The 16,874-nt window shown below is 52.2% G+C and overlaps 1 protein-coding gene across 1 annotated transcript; it reads right to left on the bottom strand.

The window, feature by feature from the left end:
* Positions 1-23: 23 nt before the first annotated feature.
* heatr1 (HEAT repeat containing 1) lies at positions 24-16,232 on the bottom strand. Its single transcript, XM_035533253.2, has 45 exons — positions 16,099-16,232; positions 15,710-15,863; positions 15,387-15,603; positions 15,045-15,186; positions 14,799-14,900; positions 14,558-14,704; positions 14,104-14,315; positions 13,784-13,914; positions 13,422-13,527; positions 13,206-13,310; positions 12,895-13,012; positions 12,617-12,724; positions 12,407-12,502; positions 12,041-12,129; positions 11,604-11,815; positions 11,340-11,461; positions 10,963-11,181; positions 10,711-10,879; positions 10,164-10,312; positions 9,683-9,875; positions 9,425-9,597; positions 9,047-9,205; positions 8,697-8,939; positions 8,388-8,519; positions 7,958-8,061; positions 7,667-7,804; positions 7,262-7,377; positions 7,035-7,156; positions 6,833-6,961; positions 6,289-6,516; positions 5,812-5,941; positions 5,201-5,361; positions 5,038-5,090; positions 4,817-4,940; positions 4,579-4,719; positions 4,174-4,475; positions 3,555-3,705; positions 3,276-3,434; positions 2,890-3,024; positions 2,664-2,768; positions 2,313-2,481; positions 1,813-2,003; positions 1,218-1,376; positions 825-933; positions 24-598 (listed from the first exon to the last, which is right to left on the bottom strand). Exons 2-45 carry the CDS (start codon positions 15,849-15,851, stop codon positions 510-512), a joined length of 6,501 nt encoding a protein of 2,166 aa, XP_035389146.2. The 5' UTR covers positions 15,852-15,863; positions 16,099-16,232; the 3' UTR covers positions 24-509.
* Positions 16,233-16,874: the final 642 nt, after the last annotated feature.

Raw genomic sequence — 16,874 nt, 5'->3', positions numbered from 1 at the left:
GTAACATAATGGAGAAAACAGGGTTTAAGTATCCAGTATGACATTGTTTTAATCATCAAGATACATTTTGCCACAGGTAGACGTCCATAGAACAATACAATGTATCAAAAGAAAATATCAATCTTCAATGCATAAAGTTTTTTATATAAAAAAATGAAAATCCAAACTAGGAATACAGTGAACACATTGTTCTTACATCGGTAGCATTTGACAAGGTTTTGGGGGTTAAAAATAATCTTTTCTGAATGTCTGAGAGAAGGTGACCGTACAGACAGGCAGGGACTCTGATCTCTAGTCCACCGGTCAGTCCGTGCCTTGGACTCGCCAGCTCATTCATGACTCGATCATTTGTGCAAAATGAGACAATTAATGTGTAAACCTGCCGAGATCAATCCAGCCACGATCACGCTTCGGTCCGGCCTGGGCCAGGACTCCACGGAGTAGGAGTCACGCTTCTGCTCGGCCAGGCAGAGGGGAAGCAGGCGGAGCCGAGTACCCCAGTGCTGGCGTTAGAAGTAGCTCTGCAGGGATTCTCCGAGGATGGTCTCCATCTCCTGGATGACGTTCTGAACGTGGTACTCCACCTCTTCACATTCATCTACAAGAAGACGTCATTGCATGTTGATGCTTTGAGACACTCGGAGGTTAGGAGGGAATGTTTAAAAAGACCACTGCATCAACGCTTGGGGTTAAATGACAGACACCGGAATTAAAGGGGCAAGGTGGTCTTGCACACGAGCGTCTACTGCTAAATATGCGCAGGACGACATTTGGCGCGAGACATATGAACACACGCGCACACAGTGTCTGCACGCACAGCCTACCTTCCATGAGTTCAGCCAGGAACGGAACTGTTTCTGGCAGGAGGACCATGTAGTTTTCCTTCAGTTTTCCAGCCAGCTCCAGTATCATTACCAGAGCAGAGAAGCGAACCTGTACCAGACGACAGGAGCATGAACACACATGCCATCAGCCCACAGCGCTTGACACTCATGTTTCCTTGGTTCTCATGTTTCCCGTATCAGTTTACAGTTACGCTGTTTAGCTGACCTTTTTTTTTTTTTTTTTTTTTTTTTGGAAAAAAAAAAAAGTTGTCTGGTGAAACAGAAAAAGTGACAGAAGTGAGAATGTGCGTGTGTGTGGTGTGCACGTGCCGGGGGGGGGGGGGGGGGGGGGGGGTTGGGTGTACTCTGGGCAGCCTTTCGGCCCCGTTTTACCTTGGGAGAACTGTGGCGTGTCTTCAGCAGGATCTTGTAGTTCAGGACCTTCCAATGCGAGTCGTCGCCCATGGCAACGGCAAACTGAGCGATGCATGGCACCAGGTGCTTGATGACGCGAGTCTGGTACACATCCTCTCCGCCGAGCACGTTTTCCAACTGCAAACAGGCCAACGCATCGTCAAAAGCCTCGCCAAGGCGAACCCAACAGCAGGACGCCACATCAGCGGAAGCTGGAGAGCAGTGAACTGACGCATCTGTGAATGTTCAACTGGGTCACGAAAACAACTGTACCAAGAACCCTGGTGAATATTTGGTCTTTCTTGGCATAATGTCTGAGATCGTGTTACACTAGAGTTTCCAATTTGACAATTAGGCTTTGAGTGCCGACAGTAGATAACGTTGCATAATAACATGCAGTAATTGACACACCCTGGAAGTACCTGCCCACTGTTCTGAAGCAACATCGCTTTATGCTGATTGTGACTGTGTGCTACTCTGGTTCTACAGTGTAAGGTACAGTACAGTGGCAGGTTGAGCTTCTGAAGTTCCAAAGTCGTCTATTTTTAGTGTCTGGACTGGCCGTCATACCCACCTGATCCACTAGGGAGCCCAGGAGAGCATCTGCTCGCTCCTTGCTGAGGAAGCGCTGTGTGTCGTACAGGAAGATCTTGTGCAGGCAGTCCAACATGTACTCCAGCAGCAGACAGCTCTTCTGCACATTGCTTTCTTCACCATCATTATCGATATCGTCGTCGTCATTCTCCGAGGTGAAGAAGACGTCATCTAAAATAGGCACCAGACAAAGAAGCGGACAACTAATTGCAGTACTGCGATCCACAAGCCTTTGGTACGCTCCTGTAGGGTAGAGATATACCTCTGGTGCACGACTGTAAGAATCACAGTCACTCCCAGCAAGACGTCGCAACCGCAGACCAATCCCATCTTACAGAATGCTCAGTGTTCTGACCAATCACAGTTGCCCATGCAGCCTGAGGGCAGGTGACCATGCACCGATATGCACCATCAACCGAAAATTAGCAAACATCACCTGCTGTTGGTGCTTTTGGTCAGAAATGCATGAGGCAGGCCTACCTGTGAGCGTGGCGTTGAGCTGGCGGAGAAGGTCCGAGAACGGTTTCACCAGCTGCCCAGCGAACAGCACGAACAGGCCCTTCAGCTTGTCTGCAAGGCGGTCGGCCAGCCTGCAGAAGGTCAGCATGCGCTCTTTGGATGCCCCCTCCGTCTTGCTCCAGTTGAACAGCTGATGAAGAATAGCATGAGATGGTCAGAACTCCCCCGTTACTAAAGAAATGGCTTTTCTTTTGGGACTAACTCAGCAGATGTGGGCTTTGTTGTTAATCTGAGCATGGTCACAGATGCCTATCTGGACTGAAGGTGGCTATGGAGTACCGGCCCACCGTGGCCGCTGGAGCTTCCTCATACCTTGAAGAACAGTGGCCTGAACGTGACCTCGGACAGCTTCATGACCATCACCAGTAGGCAGTCTATGACATAACCCTCGATCTCCGCCGTCTTCTCCAGGTTTCCCTGTCCGACCAGACCAGGCATGAGAGTCAGCATGTTTCCAAGGCTTATTCGTTAGCGGCTGCCATGGAAGTACAAGACGACTTCTCAGACTGCTGGAATCACGTTTGGGCAGGACGGTTACCTGGCAGTGCTTGGCACGGTAGTCGAGAGCAGAGAGGAAGAAGGAACTGAGCTCTGATTGGTGGGAGGCCAGCTGATCCTTCTCCATGTGACCAATGTGCTCCTTCAGGATGTTCAGGAGGGGGCCGAGACGGCTCTGAACGAGAGAGCAGGACACACGCGCGCACGCTTTGAATCACTAATACTATACATTTCTCAAACCAAGGTTGTGGACAATGGATTTCCATTAAAATATAGATTTACACAAAACAACACCAACCACAGCTACATTTAATCATCATCATCATCATCAATCAGGTCTTCATACAGAACAAAAAGCCTCAAAGCAGGACTGAGGCCTTTCCATTTCTGCAAACGGTATAATCACGCACACACATACGCACACACCTTCTGGGAGTCCACCATACTACTGTAGCACCTGGTGATGGTGGGTAATAGGACCCTGGAGGAGACCTTGGTGGCCAGCGTTGAGCTGAGGGAAGCGAGCCTCGCGGTGAGCTGGGGGCAGGAGGGAAGGCGCTCGGCGACCCGCGTCAGACGCGACACCTGCGGCGCGACGGTGGAGGAGGGGAGGCGGTAACGCGTTGTTGTACAGGAATGATGTTACTGTGAAGTTGAAATCCCAGAGCAAATGAAACACTGGGCTGGAGTGTGTGTGTGTGTTACCTGCGATACAGTACCCTCGAGGTAGGGGCTGATGAAGTGAGGCAGAGTTTCTGCTGTTTTCTGTAAGGCTGTGACTGCACTCAGCAGGTACACCTCATTAGACAACAGTTCCTTACGCTCCTTCAGGGCCTGCAACACTGCCGGCATCAACCTGACACGCGCGCACACAGTATATAAACAAGGTTAAATAAATACATGGTCATCTCTACCTTCCTGGCCATTAAAACCCCAGTTAAATTAGCAGCAAGACGCAAATCCCTAAATATGTCTGCATCTCGCACCCTAAAAACTCCAGAAGCGTGCACACTAACATCCTACTAGATTAGAAACCTAGAGTTACAGCAAAAACACAACCAGACCAGGAGTACTAGTACATAATTCTGATGGGAGGATTTAATATCTTGGAGATTACTCTATTTCAGAAGAGTACTGTAGGTCAGGTCAGAGATTAGTAGCACATCATTCGTGGAGTGGAAAACCTGTACAGTGAGGTGATCAGTAGTGCCTCATTCTGGACGAGGACTGTCTGCATTAGGGGTTAGTAGCCTGTTCTGGAACTCCCTGCACAAGGGGTTAGTGGTCTACCATGGTGACCCAGGTCAAGGGGCTCCCTCCATACCTGTGTATCTGGGGGATAGCAAGGGCCTTCAGCGTGCTCGTGACCTCGGCCACGCATAGCAGCGCGCTGCCCATAACATTCCTCTCCTCCTCGGGGTTCGCCACCAGCTCCACCGTCCGGCTCAGCACCGGCAAGAACGCCTCCTGGTGGCCGGCGCCAAAACTGCGGCACATCAGCTTGAGTCCGTAGAGGGCTGTCTGCCTATTAATGGCCTGCTCCTCTTCCTCTTGGCAGCTGGCCTGGGCGCGGTGCCGATCCACGATGCTCAGGAGGTCTCCGATCAGCTCCAGCAGCATGGCCACCTGGGATGTAAACGGACTCGGGAGGTCATCCATCTGGTTGCAACTCGTTTCAGGTAAGAGTTAGGTAAGCAGGAAGCCTGTCGGAGGGCGTGTCTGTCTGCACCTGTGGCTCCTCCCACTGGGTTCTGTGCTGCAGCCTGTTGTTGAGCAGCTCCAGTGCCTTCCTCCGCACCGACGGCAGCTGATTACCCATCAGCCCCCGCACCACCGTGATGAACGTGTCCATGGGCAGCAGGGCGTTGACCTTCCAAGGAATATGTGAAACATGAAACGACAACACACCCCACCGCGGCCAAGATTTAAAGCATGTCTAGAAGGTTCTACAGCAAGGTTGGCCCTACCTTGTCCAAGATGTCGTAGGACTTGGTGAGCAGCGCCCTCCAAAACTTGGCGGTGGGTTGTTCCGAGTTCTGCTCCACACACAGGGCCACGGCGTGGATGTATCGCAGTGTCTCCTCCAAGAGGCTGAAGGCAGACGTCACAAATGTTTTTTTGTGTTTGTTTTTTTTTTAACCAATAAGCTATTGTGGTGTCTAACAAGGAACCTTAAAAGGCCTCTCACCTTTGCTGAAGTTCCTGCAGGGCGTGACCTGTCAAGTCCGCACAATCGACCACCTGAACGGGACAAACACGAAGTGTTGAGATTCACAGGTCTTTTGGGGAGCACAGGTCAGGGGTTAAGACGCTGGGGGGTTTGGTGTGCGACAAGGCGGCAGCGGGCTCACCTTCCCCACAAATCCCCCGGAGGCCAGGAGCTGGCCCATGAAGGACAGGGCGAGGAACTTAAAATGACGGAGCTCTTTCCCGCTGTGTGCCTCCACGCTGAAGATCAGATCAGCGACGCTCTCCTCCCGCTTCCCCGCCCTTGCGCCTTTCCGCTCCGGGACTACGGGAGCACAGCAGGAGATGCACGACACGCATCCAAAAATGTTACAGGCGATGCAGGAACACAAGTCTCCAGACAACGTGTTTCAGTTCCGAAAACAACCCGCTGTACGCGAGACCCAAGGCGTTTTAACATAAAAATTTATGTGTTTAGGGATATTTTCCAACATCAAACAGCACTTCAGCTGAACCAAGCATGAGGCTGTTGGCTTCTTTCACAAACTTATGTTCCAACTGAAATGTGATGCACAACAGTTACCTTACTCACATTTTCTGCCCCACCTTAATGGCCTCTTACTGAATTTGTTCATTCCATCATTTAAGATGGCGTAAAATAGGAATTGAAAAGCCAACTCTGGCTTCACGAACGAGGCGACGTGTTTATTTGATACATTAAGAAACCAACTCAATCTGTGCTTGGGATGGCAGACCTCGTGGGCGGAGCCCTTACCCTGCTCTTTGTCTTTGGGCAGGGCCATGAGGAACTGCAGGATCTTGATGAAGGAGGTGAGCTGCTCCTGCACCTCAAACTCGCAACACACGGAGACCCAGAACTCTTGGTCCTGCTCCAGAGCCGCCTCCTGGACAAACATGGACAAAGACTTCAGAGGCTCCCAAGAACCTAAAAGGCTAGCTCTCTGACAATCTTGGACCAGATTACCGATGGAAGGCACAGATGTCCCTCCACAAATAGCCGTCTGCGGCATTGTACATGCTTTAACTCAGTTCCCAGATCAATCGTACTAGGTATTCTGTGTTCCTGATTGGTTGGATCAGGTGTGTTGTTAGCTGGGATATAGAATCTAGTCCATTCCCAGGAAGGACCAGAGAATGGGTTAAAGGCGGGGCTTGTACTCTCTCTCAGCAACGCTGTGGAAGTGCTCGAGGCCGAGAGGCAAGCGGAGCGGAGATTGTGAAGCCCACGTACCTTCTCAGATGCGGCGCGGGAGCTGGAGGTGCCGGTGTGCTGCTCGAACAGGAGGAGCAGTAGGACCCAAAGGAAGCGGGCGGGCCCCAGTGCGGACAGCAGCTGGTGCAGGACGGGTAGTCGCCTGTGCTCGGGCACATGGGGCAGGGCGTCGACGAAGACACGTAGGAGACGGGTCACCGCTGCCTCGGTGGCCGCCTGCGAGCTGGCACTTGCCCCCTCGTGAGCCTGGCGAGGGTGGAGACACCAAATCGAAATCTGACTCCTATAAAACATCACTACTGGAATTACACTGCAAAATTATAATAAACAACACCACCACCACCACAACCACAGATCTAAATCATTATGCAAATGATCTTAACGGAAGTTTCACTCAAATAGCAAATTAGGAAAAAAACGAACAAAAAACAGCCTTTTAAACCACTTAGACCTCGGCAGTGAAGCTCTCAGCCATTCTGAACAGGTACCGGAATAGCGGTGTTCCCGTTGCTTTAACAGGCTTTGCTCCGCTTTACAAAACCCAACCCGGCGGTAAACGTACGCGGATGAGGGCGGGGATGACGGCCTGCACGGTCCTGCTGATGACCTGCAGGCTGTACGAGTCGTCCAGGCGCATGACGTTAGCCCCCATGAAGGTGAAGATGGCCATGACGTTGTGCAGGACCTTCTCCTGCGGGGCAAGGGAGAAGAGGCGGTCAGCCGGGCTTGGGGGCGGGAGTGCGCGCGCACGCTGAGGGACTCACCGGGAAGATTCCGGCCACGGTGCTGAGCAGGAGGAGCGCGTGGTGGTGCGTTTGAGGAACGACAGACGTGCGCACGCACTGCACGACCAGCTCCACGCTGAACTTGTCCTCATCCAGCACGTCTGCAACGTAAGGAGATCAGGGGTATATATTAATACCCCATATATTGGGGTGTAGGGCATGTGCACGCAGGGGTAATGGAGGCGCGGGGGGGCGGGGGCAGCTACCCTTGCTGACGGCGCCTCCATGCGGCGAGAGCTTCTGGCACACGTTGAGGAGAACACTCAGCAGCAGCTGCTTGGTGTACTCCATGTTCTCCTGCTCCAGCGACGCCTCCAGGCACCTGCACACAAACGGCGGGGTGAAGCGGCCCCGCGCGCAACCCAACGCAAGGTCACTACAGCCCAGGAAAACCATCGTGCGTGTAACCCAGAGAAACCTCAGAGCATTACGAGGAAAAACAAAACACAGAAATCTCATTCATCGTAGAATACCAGTAAATCCTAAATGAAAAATCTAAAACACCAAAAGGTAATGGAGACTAGTTGTACGTGCTCGCTGATGTGTAGGGAATTCTAGGAAGACGTGCTCCTCCAAGTCTCGGCGCATGGGGGGGTTGTCTGTAGCTCTACCTGGCTAGAAGGTTGAACAGCGTTGGGACCAGCATCTGAGGCCGCCGGAGCTTCTTCTTGTGCTGGAGGAGCTCGAGGATGAGGGTGACCCTGGGCCATGACACGGCGCCCTCTTCAGGTGTGGCATCCAGAGCCTTCCTTATGGGGAGAGGAAAGAAAAAGGACATTACTATTATTGTAGTCTGGCTTAACCTGGGTTTGGGCGCCTGATTAGGCCATGCGGGTCCTGGGTGGGGTCAGGCCAGGCCGGGGCCCAACCAGAGCTCGGGCCCGCTGTGATTGGTCGCTTACTTGAGCTGCAGCTTGCTTCGGCGGGTCTGCTGTACGCTTGCCGACACTCTGGGCTTGTTCGTGGGAGTCAGCTCGTTAGACACCAGCTCTGCATCTACAGTTATCTGCAAAGCACCACAGTCATAACCACTCCTAAGCTCTCATAGCCAGCATGGATTTGGCGCAACTCCTTCCAAATCACCAATGTTATCCACTCTTCATATTCCACTGCTTAGTCATTACGATAACTCTCTCCCTCATCCCTAATCGTTAGTCAGTCATCTTTTTTTTTTGCTTAATGCTCATTTTGCTCAAAGGAGGATTGGGCTCTGCCTTTGAGTCTCGGTTCCTCTTGAGGTTTCTTCTTCGGACTCTAGGGGCGGTGGTGGTTTTTTGTCTCGCCACTGTGGCCCTCGGCTAGCTAAGTTTCCATTAGGAGCTGACCCCTCACCCCTTTGAAGACGCTACTGAGGGTCTGGGAGCAGGCAGGGTCTTTGGTGTCCACCAGCACGTCAAACAGCACTCCCAGGATCCTCTGCTGGACCTTCTCGTCCGCCAGGGCAGCAAAGAACGGCTTGGTGATCTGTGTTCAGCGGGAGAAGAAGACGTGTCCACTCAGTGCCGACGCAAGCAGCAGTGCTCCGTGTAAACAGCGCCTGTAAGCTTAAAGCCTGAAGGCTGGAATGAGCCAGGCTGCGGGGACAGCGACGGCTGGAATTCCGGACCGCCGCGTGGCACGGGGTCGCCGTTCCTCACCCACCTGCTCAGCGGCGACGACCTGGAGGCTGGTGATCCCAGGGCGGGGCGCGGAGGAGGTGCCCAGCGCCGTGAGGAAGAGCTCAAGGCTGCGGGGGTGGCGGGTCAGGAGAGGGGCAGCCGACGCGGTGTACTTCCCTAGTAGCAGGCTCAGGAGCAGGGCCTCGTCCGGCAGCAAGGGGGCCGCATCCGAGGCTCGCTGCTCCAGGAGGCGCTCCATGGCCAGAAGGAGCGTGGACAACACAAACTGGCAGGGAAAGCAGAAGGGAGGGGCACAAAAGCACGCCTTATATGATTTGGCTTAGGTAATCGTACAGCATTTGGTGCGTGTGCGTGCACGCGCGTCCCACACACCTCTCCGTTGACGTCACGCAGGGCTTGGAGCAGCACTGTGGCCACGTAGCAGGGACAGTCAGGGGACTGCACACAGCGCAACAGCTGCTCCACGGCCGCCAGCAGCCGGGTGCCGCTCTTCCCCGAGGACATCGCCTCCTCGTAGAGCCTGCCCAGAGCCTGCAGCCACCCAGACACACACACCCAGACACACACACCCAGACACACACACCCAGACACACACACCCAGACACACACACCCAGACACACACTCTAAACCTGCGAGTCCAGAGGTCCAAAAACACTTCCTAAACAGTCATTTACTAGGTTTAAAAAAACTTTAAAAAAGCTTCATACACAACAAACAGCATTTATAGCGTTTTCGCACGCCCAGGGCACCTGGCTGAGGTAGGATGGGTCAGAGATGAGCTCCTCGGCTGCGCTGAGCAGTTTCTCCACCAGGGGGCAGTACGGCGAGGCAGTGGTGCCGGCGAGTAGCTGGAGGACAGCCAGCGCTGCTCTCCTCACTTCGGCCACTGCGCAGCCCAGACACGCCAACAACGACGGGACGACTGCGGACAGCAAAAGGGTGAGCTTGTTCAAAAAAAGGCGAATAACCCGGATACCCTGGCTGCGTCGGCCTCTAAGGCGGCGTACCTGGCGAGGAGGCCGAGGCCAGCGCCTCGCGTGAGCCGGCCGGGACGGAGACAAGAAGAGCCCGGCCCACGTACAGGGCGCGAGCCTGCAGCAACGGTGTCACCCGGAACTCCAGCTGGTCGCCTAGGTTACTGCCGTAGACCCATAGCAGTGGCAGAAACCTGAAGAGGTGTTCAGTCGCTTGCAGGTGCACCTGAACAGCCAAAGGACAGGCGAGAACTGCGTTTTGGCCAACGATTCAGAGCCAACTCGCTCGACCGTATGAAAGCAAACCCAACTTAATTTTAAACTTTCTGGGAATTCTTTATCTACATTATTGAGCATGCATCCAGCTACGTTACTCATTTTCATATCAGACGTTGCAGGGGGATAAAAATCGCCAAACGAATCAGATGGAAAGGTGCTAATGAGCCAAACATGTCAGGCAAAGTTATGTAGGATTTCCTAGGAAACGAGCATGGCGAGCTGCTCGGCGTGGTACCTGGAGCAGAGGCTGCAGGAGGGCCCTGAAGCTGGGGGCCAGGGGCCCGCGGTTGGCCCCGCCCACCACCATGTCCAGCAGCCGGCACAGCAGCTGAAGGTAGCAGCAAGTGCTGGCGTCCAGCTTCTCGGGGTTCCACCAGGGCTCCTCTGCAAATGCACAGCCAGCACGTCAGAACTAAGGCCCGCACGGCTACGCCCAGTCTGCCGACGCTAGCGGCTGACCCGATCGTACGGATCAGCGTAAGAAACCTGGTCACCATACAATCTAACAATCTCCTGAAAATGATGGGGCAAAATTACATTACTAATTATTACAATATTACTAGTGTGTTAAAGAAACCACACTAGTTTGGTTCACCAACAACAACAAAAAAAAATCAAACACTTAAAAAAATGTACTCTCAATGCCTTGATGTTTTTACCGAACTATAAAGCTTTCTTCCATAAACGTTTCTTGACCCTGAACCACAAGGTCATGGCCCCGAGCTGCAAGCCCCTCCCCCGGCTCCTGCCACACCTCGCTCGTGGTAAACAACTGGCAGTACCTTTAAACGTAGGCTCGGGGCATTTGAGGGCGCTGATGAAATGGTGGAGGAGCGAGAGGAGGACGAGGCCCTGCTCTCTCGTCGCGCACAGCCCCGCGTGCAGCTTGGACAGGAAGCTGGCCAGCAGGGCGTCCGTGGATGGACTCTGCCCCTCGGGGACCCCACACAGCTGTGAGGGAGGATTTTAAAATGATTACCACAGGAGCGCTGGGAGTGTGTGTGTGTGTGTGGGAGCGCTGGAAGCATGCTGACCTGCTCCTCCTCTTCCTCCTCCTCCTCCTCCTCCACCAGCGTGGCGAGCGTCCTCAGCGCGGGCTCCAGCAGGCCGAGGAGCGTCTGAGCCGTGTGGAGGTGCTGGCTCTCGCTCAGGGTCCCGAGGGCCTGCAGCAGGGCGCCACTCAGCACCACAAATGCGGCCCTGTCCCTCACTGTTGCGGCCGTGCGGGCCAGCAGCGAGCACACACTCTCAATCTGTCACACGCACAGAAAAGCAGTCATTAGCCAACAGCATGCACCCATTTTGATTAATATGAGGAATGAAGCCGTGAGTGTTGGCTTCATAAGCGAGATAAGCAATAAGCTTATAAGCGAGAACTTGGGTTGGTTGTCATGCTGACGGTGGCCCTTACGGCATTGCGTCTGGCCGACGGCTCCATGCAAGCCAGGTTTTTGGTCAAGGTGCCGGTGAACGCTTGGCTTGCCTCGCCCACCACGTCTGCTGGAGCAGTGTTCTGCAGCACAACTCCAAGTGCTGTCCACACACACACACACACACACACACAGGTTGATGGTGTTCACAACTTGCTAAGAAATCTTACGAGCATCTGTTGTAAATGATCGTATGATCACATGACCTTTAAAACCTTCAGAAACGTGTGTGTGTGTGTGTATACCGTTGGCCCAGCCTCGGGTGAGCGGATGCTGGGAGAGTAGGTGGGTCTTAGACACACACAGCGCCAGCTGCAGCTCTGGCGACTCCGCCGCAGGATTGGTCACGAGCAGGAAGGGCAGCAGCTTCCAGCCAATCCGAGTACAGAGATCTGGGCTTCCCGCAGTGAGGCGTGGGTCATCGAGCATTCGGACCACCTCCTCCAACACCAGATACCTATAGGGCCCCAGCCATTGGTGGAGACTTAGTCATTACTGTCTGGCTGGACTCTAGTTATCTAAAGGTTTTGAGGCCGTAGTTGATAATTTGATCCAGCAGAGGGTGCCCTATGCCTTGATCAGTCAGCTTTAAAAGCCCCCGGTGTTAAAACCACACGTCATGCAGGACTGGAGGAATGTGAACACAAAGTTATGAACATGGAGGCATGCCCTACACACTCACCATTGTCCAATGGCTGGTGACTGAATTCGCTGGAGAACAGAAATAAGGCAGGAAGCTGTGTTCTCCGGGTCAACGTGGTCAGCGTACAGCTGGGGAATAAACCAGGAAACAAAACCTATTGAATTGATGTTTGGTAGGCTTAAAATACACCTGCTAAAATGGCAGGGAGACTGGAAGATGATCTGAGCCAAATCTGGTTCTTGTGGCCATTCTGAACACTACCAAAACAACGTTCTAACCAGCAGTTTGAAGTCCAGATGGATGAATGTGTGAAAAACAGGAACTTTTCCCTTATAGCAACGGAACTGCTCCTGAGAGGGCACCCAGGTTTTTATAGGAAGCAGCAGAACAGAAGAGCACCCTCACCTGCAGGGCTGAAACTGCTGACATCACGACCTCAGGATCATCATCCTTTAACCTCTCCAGCAGAGCATCCTTCAGAAATGCCTCATCAAATCCCTCCTGCCAGCACGCGCGCGCGCGCACACACACACACACACACCCCTCAAAATCTGCTCCATGTGGTAAACCTCTAAGCAACTGTGTGCTAACTGCACCAGGAATGAGGACACTCACCTTTCCAGAGATGAGAACCTCCTTCAGATAGTCTACAGCCATGTTCCTCACAGACGACAAAGGGTGGTTAAGACTGAGCAACAGAGATGTGTCAGAGTCTGGCAAAACCTAAACACACACACACAGAGACCATGCATCCAGCTCTGCACTAGAAGATGTCCAACACAGGGAGGCCAATGTTCACAGGAGTGTACCTCAAACACTTGGCTCCTAATTGGTCCTGAACCCTCCAATGTAATTAGACAGACAGAGAAGAGTTTGCAAGCTTCTCGGCATACCTGGTACTTCCCGCAGCTCATGGTCAAAGAGAGAAAGTGATGGAGAAGTTTCTTTTGCTGCTCTGACCTCTGTGCACTCATGTGGCCTTCAAAAATGGCATCCAGAGCAGTGGGACACCTACCAGAGAAGCCAGGATTAAGGTTAGAGGGATACCGTGACACCGACCCAACACTGTCCTGACAGGCCCAACCAACGGGGATACAGGATCACCAAGCCTGACCCAACACTCTTGCTGAAGGCTCACACCTCAGCTTGTAGTCACGGGTGAACAACTAGAACCCTGGGCTGGGAGTTTTAGATCAACACTCACTTGCACTCGAAGAGTCTGACGATTGGCTGCATCTTCCCGTTGAGGGTGGCGAGTCCGTTCGAGGACAGTTCCGTGCCCGCTGATACATATCCGTCAAAGAGGAGCCTGCGGACATCAAACAGCGGTTACCACGGGAGTCGGCTCACGCTGAAGAGGCATGGGCGTGGCCTGACCAGAGGACAGAAGAGCCTGGTCTGGGCCTATCCCAGCGCTTACCTCCCCACGGTTGCCTCCAGATCGCTGTTGAGGGGAAGGGTCTGGAGGACGGACTCGAGGAGTCGGCCGTGGGCAGAGCCATCCGAACGCTCGTCCTGCAGCTCGTCTGTGTCGAGGAGCAAGGCACCAAGTGTGCAAATGAAGACGAGCTCAAAACGCAGACACTGCAGGAACGTTACATTTCTGGCACGTGGAAGCTCTTGTACAGAGAAACTTCCATATTCATCAGGACGACTGGGAACTGAACCGAAGACCAATGCTACAAAAGGTAAGAACATTTTACACTCCCTTTGGCAGCGGGGAGCAAGAGAAAAACTAGAATAATGCCCCAGGACACAATCCCTGCATGTAGAAATGGTTACCGTGGCATGCGAAGACCGAGTGGACGAGTTGTGGCAAAAGGTAATGTAATAGTGGACTGATGTCATAGGAGGCTGCGATACTCTGGAGGGTTGGCACCAGAGTGGGCACTGCACACAGGTACCCAAACGTCCTGCGGAAGGATGGGAGAGTCTGATCACAATCACTCTACCACAACCGTCTCCGATGCACCGACAGACCCAGAAGTACGTCTGAACATAAACCTGCAACCGGCCTCTGATCACACCACTGTAAAAGACGTCAAAATCATCGCATGTGGCTCACTTTGGGCCGAGAGGTCAACAAAGTCCCCGAAACTCACTTTGGGCCGAGCGTCGCTTCCTTCTGGTTCTGCAGGAGAATGATGAGGCAGGCAAGTCCCTCGGAGGCCAGCACCGGAACTCTGCCCAGCGAGCGGCTCACCTGCACAGCCAGCGAGTCCGCCAGCTCTGCCTGCATAACCACCTTCACAGCCAGCTGGGCCACGATCATGTAGGTGGCCGCTTTGTAATCCACCAGTTCTGATTTCAGACCCTGGGGTGAAAAAGAGAAAAACGCGTTACATCTACTGTTTGTGACCTAAATAAGTGATTAAACTAATGAAAAGTCAAGGAACAGTTCTTCTCATGTCCAGATCAGGGTCAAACGGTCCATCTGACTTTGGGCCAGCTTGGCCGCTAACTCGGCCCAGTCTTAATGCTCGTGTCTCTTTGTGACATATCCGCACTCGTGCTTTCAGCCGAACCCGTTTAAGGCCCTTTAAGATCAGACCTTACCAGGTGCACGTATGGGAGCAGCTTAGCTATGACTGAATCCGTGACCTTCTCCACAGCCTCCAGGGACGGGACGATGGCCGCAGCATAAAACGAGAAAACCACTCGCAACTGCAGGCACTGTCCATCTCGAACAGCTCCTGAATAGGCCTAGGACGCATACGACGCGGCGTTAATCAGGCTGCAATAGGTTAGCACCCTGCGTCAACCACAGCTAAGTTAAGAGTGGGTAAAGACGATCTACCTTGACTGACTTGGTCACCAAGGTGCAGACGAAATCCATGAAGCTCAGATCTTTATAGCAGTGAGTCAGCAAAGTACCTCTGGCCAAAGGAACGCCAGGTTTCTGAGGGGGTAGGCGTGTGTTTTTAGTGCAATAAATTAATTCAGAAATAATGGTACTGTGGAGTTAAAAACATCATTTGAAATTGCGATAAAGCATGAAGCACTGAAGTATAACCATTCTCTTGACGACAACAAAATGTTTCACCTGAAGTCCATGTAACCAGTGCCATCTGTGGGTGGGATCATCTATCTTTAAAAGCTGAATGACTCTCACAAACACTTTGGTTTCATGATACGGCAAGACACAGGCAATCAGGCTGTCCTGGTTGTACAAGTGAATGTGGAATCTGAAACACATTCAGCAGAGGAAAAAAAAACAACCATTCATTCAATTCATTAATTCATTCAATCATTCATTCATTCTCAGTTCACACGAACAAAAGATAAGAACTTTCTCAAAATATGCCCAGTTTTAATGCGGACATCACAACGCCTGGTTTAGGAGTGCGGTATGGAGAACGAGACGCCGCAGTGCGTGAAAAGGCACCTGTGAATGAGCCACTCCAGACACTTCAGGGCCGGTTTAAGCAAGAAATACGGGGACAGGCGGGCGAGGAAGAGCGAGATGCCCTTGTCCAGCTGCTTGTTGACAGCCCTGTCCTGCACACTCCGCTCCATGCTTAGGGAAGCCTGACTAAAGAGGGTCTGCTGGAACTCCGCGAAGGCTGGTTCAATCCCCAGTAGCTCCTCAAGCCCCGTGCAGCCTGTACAAGATCAACATGGAAAGATTATGGGCACGACGCTTGCAGCGATGCGACTCAATGCAGCTGCGCGGGTTACGAAGCGCTCCCGTCGAGTAGCGCGTCGCACCTAGCGCGTGGAACGTGCTCCCGTCCATGCTCGCGGCGTCCTTCGGCTCGAAGAGCACGGAGGCAGTCTCGCGCCGGCTGAGCAGACTTGGCTCATTCTGCGGCAGCGCGAGCCGCTTCAACTGGTGGGCCAACGAGGTCATCTTAAACGTTTTCTGCAAATTAAAAAAACAAAACTATTATAAGGCTTCGCGTATGACAGCCCAACTCACACCGTTACCTAGCTAGCTAGAGAGCACAGCAAACAGGCTTAAAGTTAGCTAGCGAACATTTTTATCAAACAAAGAACAACAGCAAAACGAAAACACGTTTAGTGATACGTGTAAATTGCAGTTGCGATTAACTCCACCAATAAATATGACAAACGAGAGAAACGCAGTTTTTTCGTACCTTAGGTCCCACATGTGCTGGAGCCGATTTCTTCTTGTGTTTTGCAGTAAGGACAGCTGATAGTCAGGGAAACACCGCCACCTACTGTCATGGGGGCTCCATTACTCCGTGCATTGTTAATCGGCGTCAATTTAGCAGATAAACTAAATGGTGCGTATCCACGTAATTGGCCTTATTTATAAAACTTACTTTCACTCTACCAAAGTAACATTAGTTCCTCCACTGCAGACCCAATGACGTTTAATGTTGAAATTAGCCCATGTAGGCTAAATAGACGTATATTAGATACAATACAAACTCTAATCTAGGATTTTTAGGCCTTCTTTTAAAATTAACTTTAAATATTCTGTTTTGCAAGTTTAAAACTACAGCGTGCTAGCCTAATGAACAATGACTGGCAGTGGTGAAACATATCTAGCAGCAGATGGCGCTGTATTAATAGGGCGAATCTGCCAGTAAAGCAGATGGCACTCTGCAACGGAGTGCTGGGCAGCACGCGAGAAGCGCCGTTAACACAGAAAAGTTTGAAGTATTGTGTGCTTTATATTGATTTGGGAACAGCTGCTTCCACACAAATCCCAGACGAAATCACAATGAGAAAAGAAAAGTCAAACTGACCTCAAAACATATTTCGTTAAGTACTTCATCATGAACAGTGTGCGCATAGACGAAACGCTGACATGCTTACTGGATATATGCAGTATGATTTGGGACAACTAATAGCCAAAAGGGCTGTTATGTCATATAATAGCTTGGAAGTGTCGTTTCACCGCATT

The sequence above is a fragment of the Electrophorus electricus genome, chromosome 15, assembly GCF_041902795.1.
Source record: "Electrophorus electricus isolate QZ-2024a chromosome 15, ASM4190279v1, whole genome shotgun sequence".
Lineage (NCBI taxonomy): Eukaryota > Metazoa > Chordata > Actinopteri > Gymnotiformes > Gymnotidae > Electrophorus > Electrophorus electricus.
Note: the sequence above shows the minus strand (reverse complement) of the source record. Positions and strands in the feature narration are given on the sequence as shown.